This window comes from Stegodyphus dumicola, chromosome 1, assembly GCF_044657685.1.
Source record: "Stegodyphus dumicola isolate Sdum_Otavi_A_Nest chromosome 1, ASM4465768v1".
Classification (NCBI taxonomy): Eukaryota; Metazoa; Arthropoda; class Arachnida; order Araneae; family Eresidae; genus Stegodyphus; species Stegodyphus dumicola.
Window position 1 is genome coordinate 271274645 of NC_140768.1, and position 15449 is coordinate 271290093.

General features: G+C 31.4%; 1 protein-coding gene across 1 annotated transcript in view; it reads right to left on the reverse strand.

Moving 5' to 3' along the window:
• The window catches only part of eIF5B (eukaryotic translation initiation factor 5B), a 95108-nt gene that overhangs the window by 16153 nt on the left and 63506 nt on the right, over positions 1 to 15449 (reverse strand). The window contains exons 14-17 of the mRNA XM_035367311.2: positions 14050 to 14181; positions 13381 to 13563; positions 10056 to 10217; positions 4125 to 4256 (exon numbers count right to left, since the gene is read on the reverse strand). Coding sequence (XP_035223202.1) covers positions 4125 to 4256; positions 10056 to 10217; positions 13381 to 13563; positions 14050 to 14181 — 609 coding nt within the window. The remainder of the gene's footprint in view (positions 1 to 4124; positions 4257 to 10055; positions 10218 to 13380; positions 13564 to 14049; positions 14182 to 15449) is intronic.

The following is a 15449-nucleotide window of genomic DNA, read 5'->3' on the forward strand; positions in this document are numbered from 1 at the left end:
TTACTACAAAAAGGCAGTTGAGAACTTCATCAGCATATTCAAGAAGCTTGAGAATTCTGAGGGTTAACTGCTGCAGTGGGTAGCCTCAGAAATTCGTTACTAGTGATGCAATTTATATAATAAAGGAATTGAGTATTATTAAAAAAATCTGATGTGTACACCACATGACTTCCTTGTACGGAATATTAAATTATACGCATTTTCTTGCATTTCGTTTTAATTTATTGGATTTAATTAAATCTACTTAGCCGACAGCGCATAAACCACAAAGGAATAAATGCATTCTTTAAAATTCATTCTATTTGTTTACCATAGCGACACTCTGGCACTAGGTTCACTTAACAGTATTATATTTCATTCATGTTATAACTCAGAATGCACAAAATTTATATCATTTAAAGAATTATCTAATCGTTGCCACATGTTCTATTGAAATACTATAATAAAGTTAGAACGATGTATAAAAGAAATTAAGCAAACAAAACAAAAAAGAAAGTTTTTCACAGACGATTGAGTATTTCTCATTTAATTAATTCAGTTCTCACTTCGCAACAAGCCAAAAATATATAAAAACTCAAAATATCAGTATTAAAAATTACTAACTATTAAAAATTAAATTACTAATTATTAAAAACTAAATTATTAAAATTAAGTAAATCTTTAATGCTTATTTCCTCGAAAAAATTCAAGAAAGGATTAAGCATGATTAAATTTGCAATAATAAATGAAGGCGTTATCTTTGTTGTTGTGAAGCTACGTTTCTCTAGATTGGCAACAAATCCACTACTCTGCTGTTTCAAATGCAAACAAGCAATGGCCGCCATCAAAAAATTTATTAGGCTTAGCGGCACTTAAACAACTTTTAAATTGTTGATAATTCTTAAAATATTGCATACAGATTTACTAAAGGCATAAAAACGTTAACCGAAAGATAAGAGCAACATAATTCAAACATTTTTAAAGCAAAAAATGTACAATTTACAAACATATAAGAGTAAAGAAATTGAGATCACTGAGATGGGTAACAGAGTGGATAAATTTATAAATATATTTATATACGTTTGGTGCGGCCGATTGCAAACAAAATACGAGTTGCACATCTACATGTTACAGTTGTCCTATATACAAAATTTCAATGTTCTGAGGCTACTCGTTTTTGAGTTATGCGAGATACGTACGTATGTATCTCGCATAACTTGTACATACTTTCGTACAGACGCCATGAAAAATTCTCTTCAGAATTCATTTTGAAGCAGTTTTATAATTTTTTTGGAGGAAAAGAGTCTTTTATTCTGTCCTTACGCATAGATATCACGCAAAAACATTGTTAAATTGCGTTTTAAAGGGTAAAAATGGATACTTTTGTTGAAATATGCTGCCTGAGACTTTTCGCGATTACAATACTTCCTTTTTACTTCGTAGAAGGAAGTAAAAAGTTTATTTTATTCAAATTACAACTGCATAAATTGAGCAAGCCAAAAAAGCCAAAAGCTAAATTACTTTTCTCATTTGAAATTTATTTAAAGAGAAGAATCCATCAAATTAAGATAAAAGAAAGTAGTAAAATTTATCATAAATATAAATGAAATCCATATACACCACGATAAAACAATCTCTAATGACTCATTTTTGGAAGGATTTACTGCAGAATAACTTAAAAAAAAAACTACTCAAAAAAGGATTGAGAGAAAAAAGAAATTTTTTTTTTTTTTTTTTTTTTTAATGCAATTCTGATGTCACATGCACACAACATAATGATCTAGCTACGCTGCTGGCCATTAAAGTTGCAACATCATGAAGGAAAGCAAATACAAAAAAGATCTTTATTGTACGTAAGCAGCATGGCATGAAGACAAAATGTTTAAATTTGTAAGAAACTACTGTAAGTAGTTTTGGGGTTTACAGGGGTTCGAAATCAGCAGAAACAGCTACCACTTCTGGCAGCTAAAATAGCCCTTATCCACTTAGCATGTAGCCGAACTGGGCTTGGATGACAGAAACGACCAATTCATTCCATAGTTCTTCAATTTCATGGCACACTTCATCAACCGTATTAGCTGGAGAGAGATGGCAGGCCAGTCTCTCAGCAACCCATGACAAGACGTTTTCTATGGGTGACAGATGCGGAGACCATGCAGGCCAGGGCAGCAATCGACTACCCGGTGTATCGAGGAAGGTCAGAACACAACGTGCGACATGTGGTCTTGCATTATCTTGTTAAAAGATGGCGTTTGACAGGCCTCGAAGATACGGCACAAGCACTAGATGTAAGATGTCAGAAATGAACCCATCTGCCTTCAAATTACTGCCGATCCGAACTAGAGATATACGTGTCGTGTATACAATGGCTGCCCAATCCATCACACCAGGTGCAGGGTCCGTATGTTGATATCGAATACAAGCAGGAGACGTACAGTCTCCTCGGAGCCCCCAGACACATATACGGCCATTAGAATACTGAACGCAGAACCGGAACTTGTCTGAAAAGATGACATTGTGTCACTCTTGTATCCAACCTTGTCCTTCGGTGCACCAGAGTCGCTGTCTCTCTCTATGCCGGCATTATCAAAGGAAGCCGAAGTAATGGTCGCCATGCTGATAGTCCACACTGCTGCAAACTTTGACGACCCGTGTGAGCGGATACTGGGCGTGTTGTAATCATAGTGATTTCATGACTAATGGTCTGTTATGTGTTTATACGGTTTTGCAGAGGTGATCTCACGGGCGTTAGCCATGAGAGGGTGTTGATCAGTATGACTCTCAGCAACCCACTGATTCCATATTCGCATGACAATGGTTGATTATCAACCAGTGCGACGGGCGGTATCACAGTTAGATAATCAACACTCTCGATAGCCAACGATCCTGCCTCTATCGAATTCTGACACTTGCTGGTAAGCATTTCTTCCTCTTATTCGAGGCATAACATGACATTCTGAGCAAACTCTGACGTTACAAAGCACTTACAGAATGCGCAACCCACTATACAACTTTTCTTTTATGCAGTTCTTCAGATATCATTTCTCCCTCCTGCATCACCAATAATGCGCTGAAATACTAATCATTTGCATATCGCAACCTCGTCTTCCTTTCATGAGATTTTGACGTTCGTCAGATTATTCCTCCCTGGTGTTGCAATTTTAATGGCCAGCAGTGTATTAAAAAAATTCATATCATATTTAACAGCATCTACCATTTTGCATAGTTGTGTCCTTTCAGCAGAAAACCAAATTTTACACGTGTTAATGAAACAAAATTGCTAATTAACATATTTTTCTTTTTGAGGTCATTGTTTGACCTCCTCATCCACGACCATGAGCACAAAAACGCATGCGCCATTCAGGCCGAATTATTCTCAAAATAGGGTGGAAGAATGCAGACTTTCCTTTGAGCATATAAATTATCTCTTTCCAGAGAAAAGAAGACTTTCACATGACCTTTCACATCGCAGCAAATAATAACGCCCCTTTTGGACGAGTCTATCTGTTTTGGCAGAATGCCAGCCAAGGCTGCACTTGAGATGGTCAAACTATAGCACAAACATCAAATTATCTTTTTAATGCACTCAAGAGAGTTAGCTCAGTACACCTAACTAAATCATTTCCATGCACCCGCATAAATACGTTCAAGAATATTTTTTCTGATTTAAGTACAACAGTATATATCTACTACAGTTTTGAATTAAAAAATAAGGAATTAAAAAAACTGATGGAAAATCCCACTTTCTGAACTTTTATTGGGTACATGTTATGTTATGTATGTATTATAGGTGGAATAAAAGATTCAATTCACATGCCTAAAACTATGTTAGCCAGCTTAGCTACATTGAAGTTTTCAGTTTTTTTTTTGTTAATCCTAATAGTTTTCATGTCTTATTAGTTGATATATAAAAATTTCTTTCTATAAGTGATTATTTAAGTTCCAGTTGATGAATAGATGTCGCATGTAGAAAAAAATCTGATAGAATTAAATATGCCAACAGCTTCAAGCACAGCTTATTATTCAAAACATATTTATCTTCCCCACCCAAAAAATCAAAACAAAAGAAAAGGAATGTTTAATTTTTCACAGAGCACAAAAACAAGTAAATTCTTTAATCAAAGTTCCATGATCTTTACACTTACCATTAAGACCTTGGTTTCATCAGAACGTTTAGGGACAAGTAAGGGAAGACCAGCAATAGCTTTTTCAAAATCTTTACCGCATATTTTTACCCCTAGAGCTCCTTCTATTTCTCTGTGTTCAATGTATTGCGTCTGTTAAAAATAAAGATATGCTATTAATTGGAGTAAAAAAAGAAAATCAATATGTATTGAAAACAATTTAAAAAAGTATTCAAATAAATTATACAGATTCATTTATAAAAAATGATAAACATGAGTCAGAAACAACTCAGACGTCCAGAACAAAGATCTTTTAGTTGATTACTTCTCAAATTTTTAATCCAAAGCTTGATTTCTTGATGTCATTTTGCTTTGATCAATGCAGCTGTAAGATCAAATTAAGCAAAAAACAGAGCTTTGTATGTTCATATTATAAAATAATAACTGGATCTTAAAAATGCAATGGTGTTTATATCACCTTAAGTAAATTAAACTAATAAAAATTTAATGCATAATTAATGTATTAATGTTGCATCCAGTTATCATTATATATTATATTTTTGTAGCAAAAAGAAACCTCTTTTCCTTATAATATTAAAAAAAAGAAGAAAAAAGTGACACCATTAGAAAGATATTATCAGTGGTCACTGAAAAATATTAATTTATTCACATAAAAACTTAAATACTCAACATAAAATATATTCAATTTGTGCAATACATTTAATTTGTAGAGTCATTAAATTTATTTTGAAGAAGGAAACATAAAGAATAAGCGATGCCCTTACTCATACTCAAACTCCAGAATTCCCAATTGCTAAGCTGTATGTGCTTTCACTTATAGCCTGAAGGCATCGAGTAAGGAAGGAGAAAATTTTTTACATTCTGCACCACTTAAAGAGTGACTAGGAAAGAGAAGAATTAGACACCACATTTTGGTGGTGAGAAATTATTGTCTACTGCTTGTAGAATCATTAAATTTTTTTTTGGGGGGGGGAAGAGAAATACAAGAATGGATGAATGACTACGAAGAATCAGAGATGCCTTCAATGAGATTCGAACTCTTAACAGATAACTGGATGTGTTTCTAACTACATCATGAAGGTCCCCAGTAAAGAAGAAAATTTCTTAAAAAAATTATTTTGTTTTTATTAAAGACATCCATAGAATGGTGTGGTGTATTTAATTATGGCAAAGCATACGAGGGCTATCTGCCTAAGAGGAGGGATGCCTTTGTGGAGGACTTTCTAAGGAAAACTGGCTCGTATACACGTTACACATGGGGAAAACCAGGAAAATGCCCATGCAGCCAGCCCGTTCGCGGCATTCGAACCTCAGACCGAACTACCAGTGTTCAGCGACTTTACCGCTCGGCCGCTGGTGGGCTCCATCCATAGAATGAGACAGAATAATGGTTTAGTACCAATCACATACAACACATGATTAAGTTGATAAAGTAGGAATATTAGAAGAACTATTTACAATTCTTGTTTATGCAGCAACGGTCAAATCATTTTTACAGAAACATATGAAGTTTAACTTCATTCTTACTTTGCTTTTAATTTTATGTACATTCATGTACAAATTCCAGGGTTTGTACACATTTCTGCAAGCAGAAATTAAATACTTTTAAGACCATTAACGAAAAAATTAAGGACCTATTGGTAAATGGAAGCTGAATAAATTCAGTTAAAGATATTATCTATGCCTGAACTTCACTTTTATAATGCCATCCTAAGAATAAAATGAACCTTAAGTAGGATGCATTATTATTAAACATAATTATGAAACAAAATTGAACATAAAATCAACTTTAAATCAAATCTATCGAGTAGCATTGAATATTTTACACTTACAATAGTTGGACATATTTGAAAGAAGATTAGTGACATTTTATTTATGTTTTACTAACATTTAGCTTCATGTTTTTTTTCTTTTGTCTCAGTTTGTCACATACTTCCTCAGCCTAGAGGTTTAGTAAATAATAGGTAGATTTTATGTCAAATGGCATATGTTAAAGTGAGAAATAAAATTATAATCAGCATGATTCGTAACAAAAGCTTGGTGTTGCTACCGCTGCTGCTTCCAAAGAGAGAAACTTGTTGATCAGATCAAACCTGAAAGCCTGATGTATGTACAGTTTGCAAGGTTTGAAAGTTAGTTGTGCTTTGCCTGTCTGACACAGATAGTGCCGTAGCTTCGTATAAAGCTTGTGGGGTTGTAATACAATTTAAAGTGCCACTAAAGCATCAGAGGTGACAAGTTGTTTTGTATTATTTTAAGTCTCACTAGATGCAAAGAATAAATTTTAGATAATTTTTTTCATTCTTGTGCTGTGTCTTATAATCACTGTAAGGATTAATGAAAGGCAATAAATTGCTTTGATCATTACAAAGCTATTACAAATAATTTAACTAGGTAGTTAGATACTCTTAGTTAATATAAATTTATACAGCCGCTATAATTTAAAAATGTTTGTTAAAAAAGCACCATTAAAATCACAATCTAATAACATTTCACAGCTTAAAATGCAAGTAATTTATGACATTGACTCTTAAACAATATTAGGATCATTACACATTAAAATCCATGAAATATTTGTGTTTTGTAACAACAACACACAACAAAATATTTATGTATCTTCTTAATTTGAAGCTTTCCCAGACATTTTAGCTGATTTATATCAATTTCCTTCTCTCTGAGCACATTTTCTAACAATCAGAATTTGGTTTCAATATGAAAAACAATGTTCACACTAATTTCTGCATGCTTTTTCTCCTAACCTGTCAATCTTTCGACAATGTACCTATGAAGTTTCGCATGAGCTGGTGAAAGTTAAATAGTCCAAAACCTCTAACAGACATGAAGCAAATTATCAATATGTCTGAAAGTAACTACAAAGTCAGATAAAGGTTTAAATAAACCTCTTATTAAAAAAAAAAAAAAAAATTAGAATATAAAGACACATTTTTATGCTAACAAAATAAACTACATATCAAGGTGATGTGGTTAAACAGAAACAGTCAAATTCACACTAAAATGTATTAAATGACTAGATGTAAATGAAAATGAAAGAATGTAGGGTAAATGTAAATGAATTCAGACTAAATGTAAATGAATTATTCACTTTTACAACTCCCAAAATAATGATATTCTATGAAATATCCAATTGATGTAACCCATTTTTGCAGTTACAGCAGCCTAATTAGCATTATCCAATTAAATGCAAGTCAAACAGTTTCTGATATGCAAATCTAGGCATGTCTATAGAATTAATTGTTTTCTTAATGTAATAACTTGATAATAATCTGATAGTGAATTCAGCACTTTGCACAAAGTGAAAATCTGAGTTAACTTCTGCAATACAGCATTTGATTTCAGTGTGTAAGGACTCAAAACAGTTTGCTATGGCTCTGAAGTATCATTTGGAAGAATTTGAGAAGTGGCATATCATTGGCTGTTTCAAAACAAGGCAGACAATCATGGAACTATTGTAAGAGGCCTGGATAAGGTCACAAACGAATATCTACTTCTTCTCAAGATTGATATATGACAACAGCTGGCATTCATAACCGGAAATCTACTGATCGGTATTGAGTTCAAAGCTTGCAGTCGCCACTAGAACTGTTGTATCATAGCAAACTGTATACAGAAGGCTTAGTGAAAAAGGACTTTATGCAAGAAAGCCAACGGTATGTGTTTTATTATCTTCACGATAAAAGGAGGATTGCTTTACTTAGTCTAATGAACATCAGAACTGGAGTGGTCCCCTGTTCTTTTTAGTGATGAGCTAAAATCAGTGCCATCTTAACAGCATTATGGTTTCCCAGGCAAACCAATGTGGATCCCCTATGTTAATGCAAATGGAATGGATTGATATTTTCATAGAGGCCCCCGGCAAATGCTCAGCAGGCCCATGCATTAGGAGAGCTCCAGTTGAGGTTTAGATTAACATCCGATTCTAAATACATTTACGTCTGGAAGGAGTTGGGAATGAAAAATCTTCTGTTGAATATTATGGAATATAGCCACTTCGGTAATGAGAATGTGATAATACGGGTAGGAATAATAATCGATGAATGTATATCCCTACATTTTCAACAGTAGATTTGTGACTGGCCAGAAATATTGGGATGAGGTCCCAAGAATTTTTAGAGGTGCATATCAATCTGACTTTTTATTTATGGATGATAATGCTCCTCCACATCAAGAACCTTGTTCATGAATTCCTATGAGAGAATACCATGGTCAGCAAAATCTCTAGAACTTAACCCAGTACAGAACTTGTATTTTCTTGAAATGCAATACTCTATGTACAAAAGGATTCAAAAATGGCCAGGATAGCTGCTGTAACAAATCATTGCTATGCAGTGCTGTGTGCCCTTGCATGAATATAGCCACTACCATCTTACCTCCTATGCAGGTTAGAACTTACTCAGTCAAGTCTGGCAGTAGCAGGAGTGATGAGTAATAGCTGCCTTGGAGCATGCAGCAATGCACTGTGATCTAATCTCTGGTACAAAAAAATGTCATCACCTGAAATTTGGCATAGATTGCAAGCACAAGACGAAAATAATAGTAGTGCAAGTGCTTCATTCAGGAATAAGAGTACATGAAAAACATCTATCCCCCCCTCGACATGCACTGATCATGTGAATGCAGTTATTCGTGAGAGTGAGCACATCACTATTAAAAAACTTCGATGGTTTTAGGCAGTCTTGGTAGTGTAGAAACCACCTTGAAAAAATATGACTACGGCAAGGTATATACCCAACGGGATTCCTTACACAATGGCATACAAGAACAGAGAAGCATGCAAACCACCAGTTCTTTCAAATGGCAGTTGGAAGATCAAGGGGATGCATTTTAGAAATCCATAGTGATTGCAATGAAATGTGGGTCCAATACTTCAATTCTGAGTCCAGGTTTAAATCCCCTTCGGAAGGCATGCAATTCGTGGTAAATGATGTTATTGTATTCAGTGTTCAGGAGAGGATGCACAGCCAACTGAAAATTTCTATGAAAAGGGCATAAGAATGCTTCCAGAATGTTAGCAAAAATGTACTGACTCTGGATGGGATATTTTCAATTCTTTCATTTGCAATAAAGGTTCTGGTTTAAAAAAACATCCTGATAATATTTGAACCACATTGTAAAATAGAGTTTTATGAATGCTATTGTTGGCACTATTGTTGCAAAGGATAAAATATGACAAACATTGTTAAAAATCATTAAAATAATACTGATACTTGCTATAAATTTTAACTCAAACACTAAAATTTTGATTTATACAGTATTTAAAAAATTGAAAAATCAACAGGCAAATGTGGTTTAAATAAAATAAGATGTTACAGGTTAACATGCTAAACCCAAGTTTAAATATTAGTAAGTCAAGGTCTCACAGGCAACCCATCTGCTTTGTCAGCTACAAATGGAATGAACGATTTGACAATGTTTCCATTCTTTTATTGTTTTCTTCTGTAGGGCTGTTATATTTCTGAAGATCAACATCCAGATCTACGGTAGACTCTGTTGCAATACAATCCAGTTTCTAACATTTATGTAATTTTTAAGCTGCTTTTATACTGTTTATTTATTTATTTATTTATTTATTTTTGTTACTCTGTTGATAATACAGCTGGCAAAGAGTTCTTAAATGTCTTTCTTATGCTTGGCAATTCGTATTGATAATTTTTTGGATGTTGAATCAATATATTGAATTCTCATATTTGTATCCTCATTGCAGATGGGGATAACATTCACAACTGATGTATCTATTCCACAAGCGTTTAATTTGGATAAATCACAGAAATGTTTTGAGTTTTGTGTATTTCACGGTGTTTATGAAAAACTATAATGTTATGCATATATTTTTTAATATTTTTAAAACCTTTATCATTAAAATGTTTCCTGACTGATCATCTTTTCCCTTAAATATTAAAATAATATACTAACCTTAATTCGCAGTTCTTTCAGTGGTTGAGGTGTTAAAAGAGATCTTATCTGAGAACTAACTGGACCATCATATCCAGCAAAGACAATCGTATCACCTTCCCGCAAACGGCCATTCACTAAAATTACATCCATAGTATGGCCTAAACCACCTATAGATTTAATCTAAAAAAGGAAAACAAATTCAATCTATAACTATGAAATGAGTATAATAATAATAATAATAATAATAATAAAAAGACAAAACAGGCAATTTGGTAAAATTACAAAGCAAAAAAGAATAACGTTTTGTCTTTTCCCTTACATATTAAACATGCAATCATAATTTTTAAGACCATTTTAAGCATAAAATTTAATATGCTTATCTTTACATTTTCGTATAGTATAACATTCTTTTCTTATATAAGGGTAATTCTAGGTCACTTAAAGAAAATTTCAATTGCCTTTTCAATTTTAAATTACATGTATTGATAGATATATTAGCTGTCCAGATATATTTTATTGAATCTCAGTATTCTATTATTCACAGGCGTATAAAATAACTGCTTTAATACAGGCAATATGAAAGAAGAATGCATAAAAATTTTCTATCATTATTGGAGTGTCAATGCTTTGAGTTTCATTAGGTACCAAGACAAAATGATTAAGAGACCAGAAGAAATGTTTCGTGTGTGAACACTTCACGAGATTACGTGAATTATCAGAGTAAAATGGATATTTTGAAAGAAACACGTGGACTCCTCAGGAAATCATCTATTTGTGCTTGACATGAGTAATTTGTTACAACAGACACTGTGGATAAAAAACAAGCTACTCACTCCCAAAAGAAAAAAGCGCTGAAAGTTTTCTGTAAGTCAAGAATGCATTGAAAAGTAATTAGACAAATCTCTAGGCGTACATAGGGAAGTCTTTCCTATGCCATATCAGCAGGAAACTTAATATTCAAAAATTAATTTTCTGGAAAACTCTTTAAAAACACCTGTTATATATACCAGCTGGAAACTCAATATTCACAAATTAGTTTCCTGGAAAACTCCTTAAAAACACCTGTCATATCAGATAAAGCTCTTGCAAAAGCTGAAACTCACATGCAGTGTAAAGTGTCACCATTTCTGTTACTAATATCTAGACATGTTACATGATGTTTACAGCCAACTCTCAATGGTGAGGGGACATTCCATACACCAGACTCATAAATTGTTCTAATTTGACACTCTGGGACAGTTGAAAATCTCAATATGTGATTGACATGAAAGAGATATTGTAAAAAAAGATGTTTTTGTGGATAAACTGCATGCACCATTTTTTTTATAGGAATTCATTTTTGAAGGAAATGCTTGCTTGGATATATTCTCTGAATAAAGGAAGAAGACATCCTAATAGTCATCTTTAAACAAGATAGCAGCTATCTACATTTCCCTGCAGTTGTAAGAACTACCATTGCAAAAACTTTCCTTAAGAATGGAATACAGGCTTCAAAGATTTTCTGATAAAATGCCCAACTGAACTCAATTAATTGATTATAAGCATAGAAAACTTTTCAAGTTATTCTTTAAATTTATTTCATAAATCCCATACCATCAGAATGTTGTTAATTAATAAACTATCAAAATTAGAAAGAATATTTGTAGATTCTTGTACATTGCAATGCAACTTTTAAAAGTTTTATAAAAATCACTAATGTTTACTAAAATTTAAATTAAATACAAATTTAAAAGTATAAAACAGTTCGAATAATTCAATACAAAATAATAAAATTACACAATCTGACATAAACTGGGGAGCTTTTTATGTTTTCTTTATACACTTTCATATGTTTCAAAACATGACTATTTTATTGAAAAGCTTGAAAAAGTACAATGCTACATAATATTTAATTTAAAAAATGATACTTGTGCTTGAGTAAATTTGCAGTGATAAATATTTTCTTCCTGTATTAGTAGTCTATAACAGTAAAATAAATCTCTTTTTAGGGGGAAGGGCAGTTGGCAAAAATTGTCCATATTTCACTATGATTTTGAATGACTGTATAGGTTTCTAGATATTTATACTTCAACAGCACCATGATGTAAATATAAAAATATCACTGGATTTTCAATTTTATAAAAATTTTAAACTTTATTTAAATAATAAAGTTCACCTTCTGTAAGATTTTATTTTAAATAAATCTGCAGAAATAAATTTTTCCACCAATGTAATACTATAGCTTTAACACACTTATACCTCCCCCAAACAACTGAAAATATTTTGAAAAACTGTAAATGTTAATTTAAAAAGTTTTTTTTTTTATTAAATTGGCCAAAAATATTTTTTCATGAGGATTTACTTTCATGAAAGTTATAAATAAGATATACTGCATGCTTAACATATGTAGAAATTTATAATTTTTTTTTTTTTTCAATTATGTGGACAGGTCAAAAATTTGAAACAGTTAGGAAGCAGATAAAATTATGTATACATTAGAAAAAAATTGAAGCAAAATGATAGTTTTGTAATGATTCCTTTCTTGCTGAAATATTGCATATGGAACATTTTCATCACTCTGCTTGTCAAATGAGCATTTACAACATATATTATCATGCTTGAAATATATAATAGTTGAATTATGCATAGCCAGATTCCAGGCAACCTGTTGGCCAAATGTATCACATAGGATTATTTGAAATTTTGTCTTTATAAGAGTTAAAATGATGTACATATTTGAAGGTATTATTCAAAAAAACTTTATGAAACCCCCATCGAAATTATTTAGGCCCAAGAAGGGATTTTCAGATTCCATCGAATTAAAATTTGAGTAAAACAATTTGTATACATAAAAAACACACTAAGTGGTCTAAAATGAGAAAAAAAAAAAGGTTTTATTTGTTTTTAAAACATAAATTATCTAAAAAAGCAAAAAGGCACTAAATAAACAAAAACAATACTAAATTACATAATCAAATTATAAATAAACGGACAGAAATATTTACATAAATCATGATATCAACTCAATATTTTTGTTATCACTATTTAAAAAATTAAAATTAAATCTTTTCCCTTACTTTAATTTTGTAAAATATTCCTTAAACTATTTTTTAAATAACTCATTTCAACTTCCATTTTGATTACAATCTGACCTAAATTTTTAGAATTTTCTCAAAATATAAGATAACTCACAATAAAATTACAAGAAATATATGTAACTATATACAGCATTTAGTACAGGATGTAGGATATTTGGAATAAAATGAAAATTATTTAAAATAATCTATAAAATAATACAACCAAAATTTCATTTTACATAAATTAATTCAATACTTAAATACAATTTGAAAGTCAGAATACTTACCTCTAATACAGTTGCTTGCAATTCTTCGGAAAACATTAATCGTTTAGCCATCATGTTTTGTGTGTATTCCACAATTAAAGACATTAAATTTCCCATTCCATCACCTGTCACAGCAGATGTAGGTACCATTGATATATATGAGCGAGGGTCTTGGTTTTCATAATACAGAACAGCATTCAAAGACTATTCATTAAAAAAAAAAAAAAAAAAAAAAGTGGGGGAGAATTATAAACAAATAACTGATAATTCACTTATTTTCAATCTAATTACACCACATTATTATTAATAAAATATCGATGATGCCTATTCCATATATAACACAATTAATCTTCATTTGCATTTCTCTAGAATAGCTAAAGACAAAAATACATTAATTTACTTAATCTCCATGACTATAACAGAATAACTGAGTTTTCCAAAGCACTTTCTCTTTAGGAAAAAATAATTTTCATGGTTCAAAGAATTTGAACTATTACAAATATTTTGAATGTCATGCCCAGACACACAAGATTGTGCCCATTCAGTTATGATTGTAACAGAGCTTAAAAAGTGAAATTTTCATATGCCACTCAAAGATTAAGCACAATCTCTTCCAAAAAGAAATTTTCTTGATAAAAAGCTGATTTAAACTGTAACTATCAATTTTTCTAAATAACAAAGTAAAATTACCTGAAGAGCAAATTCCAGGATAATTTGTTTTACTCTGTCATCAAAAAGCTGTTTTGTTGATCGAGATTGGCTTTTGATAAGATCTTGAATATCTGAATGAGGCTTCGATTTCCATTCATATAATCTATCAACCTATAATGAAAATAAGTAAGTAAATATACTGCCCAACATGTGGCAGAGCATGAAGGGGAGATGAACAAATTTTAAAGTATGATACACATTTATATAAAGTTCAATCAATTATTAATTTACATAATTACATTAAAGCTATCTCATTTACAGACATATAAGAACATTTTTATGGAGCAATAAAACTAACAACATTAAAATGAATAATTAGACTTTTTTTAATTGATAGATTTATTTCTGCAACAAAAGCTATTTAAATTTGCATCACCAGTTCTTTCATGAAAAACGTAACTAAATTAAAAAAAAAAAATTCTTATAAATATGTATAAGCACAAAATAAGCTTATCACATAAGAAGACAAACAATAAAAATTAATAAATAAAATTAAAATTTAAAAAATTACCAAATTCTTTTAAAAAGTATAACAAAGATTTTTGCAATATACAAAGGCAATAAAAATTAAGACCATATCTTGCTTTAATAAATAAGTTAAATACTAATATTATTTTTTATAGAGAACTTGCAAATATAAAAACATTTTAGAAGATTTAATACTGAAAATTATGGCTTTTACATTCTAAAAGTTCACTACTGTTTATATCAAAGAGTGATTACATTTAAATTCAAGAAACTGCAAACATTTAATTTCACAACAAAAACCAATCGTAAACACACAAGATCTGTCCAGAAAGAAACCAAACTTTGTGGAATGACAGCATCTTTTGTTTGTCGAAAAATCATGGTTATGGAAAGAGAAATGAGTGCTAGCATGGTGAAACATCCAGGTACTGTTCCTAGAAACTTCTAGCATTTTCTATCACTATCTTTCTCTTAAACGTCTCCTAGCATCCAAATAAAAGTGTGCTTTGATTGTTTGACTTCTTTAACAAATTAAAGACAATAATTCCTTGCCAATTAACATCACTTTCACATTCATTCAACTCAGATATATTTGTTCTGGCTTTGGGATGTTGTTCCTATCCATTGCAACAACTGCCTACCTGTTACATTAACACATTTTTGTTTCAATTTTATATTCTTAAACTCATGCTTCTCACCTGTTTTAACATATTTTAGAAAATTCTTATCTGCATTTGAAAGATCTAATCATTCCTGACTAGCTGTGATGATTCCTTTTTTGCCCACCAGTCAAGAGACAAGACAATTTTGCTATAATAGGATGCATCTACATATTTTTCAGCCAAAACTGTGTAACATGAGCTTCTGTTCATGTCTAGATCTTCAGCAAATTCAAAGACAATGAAACAACA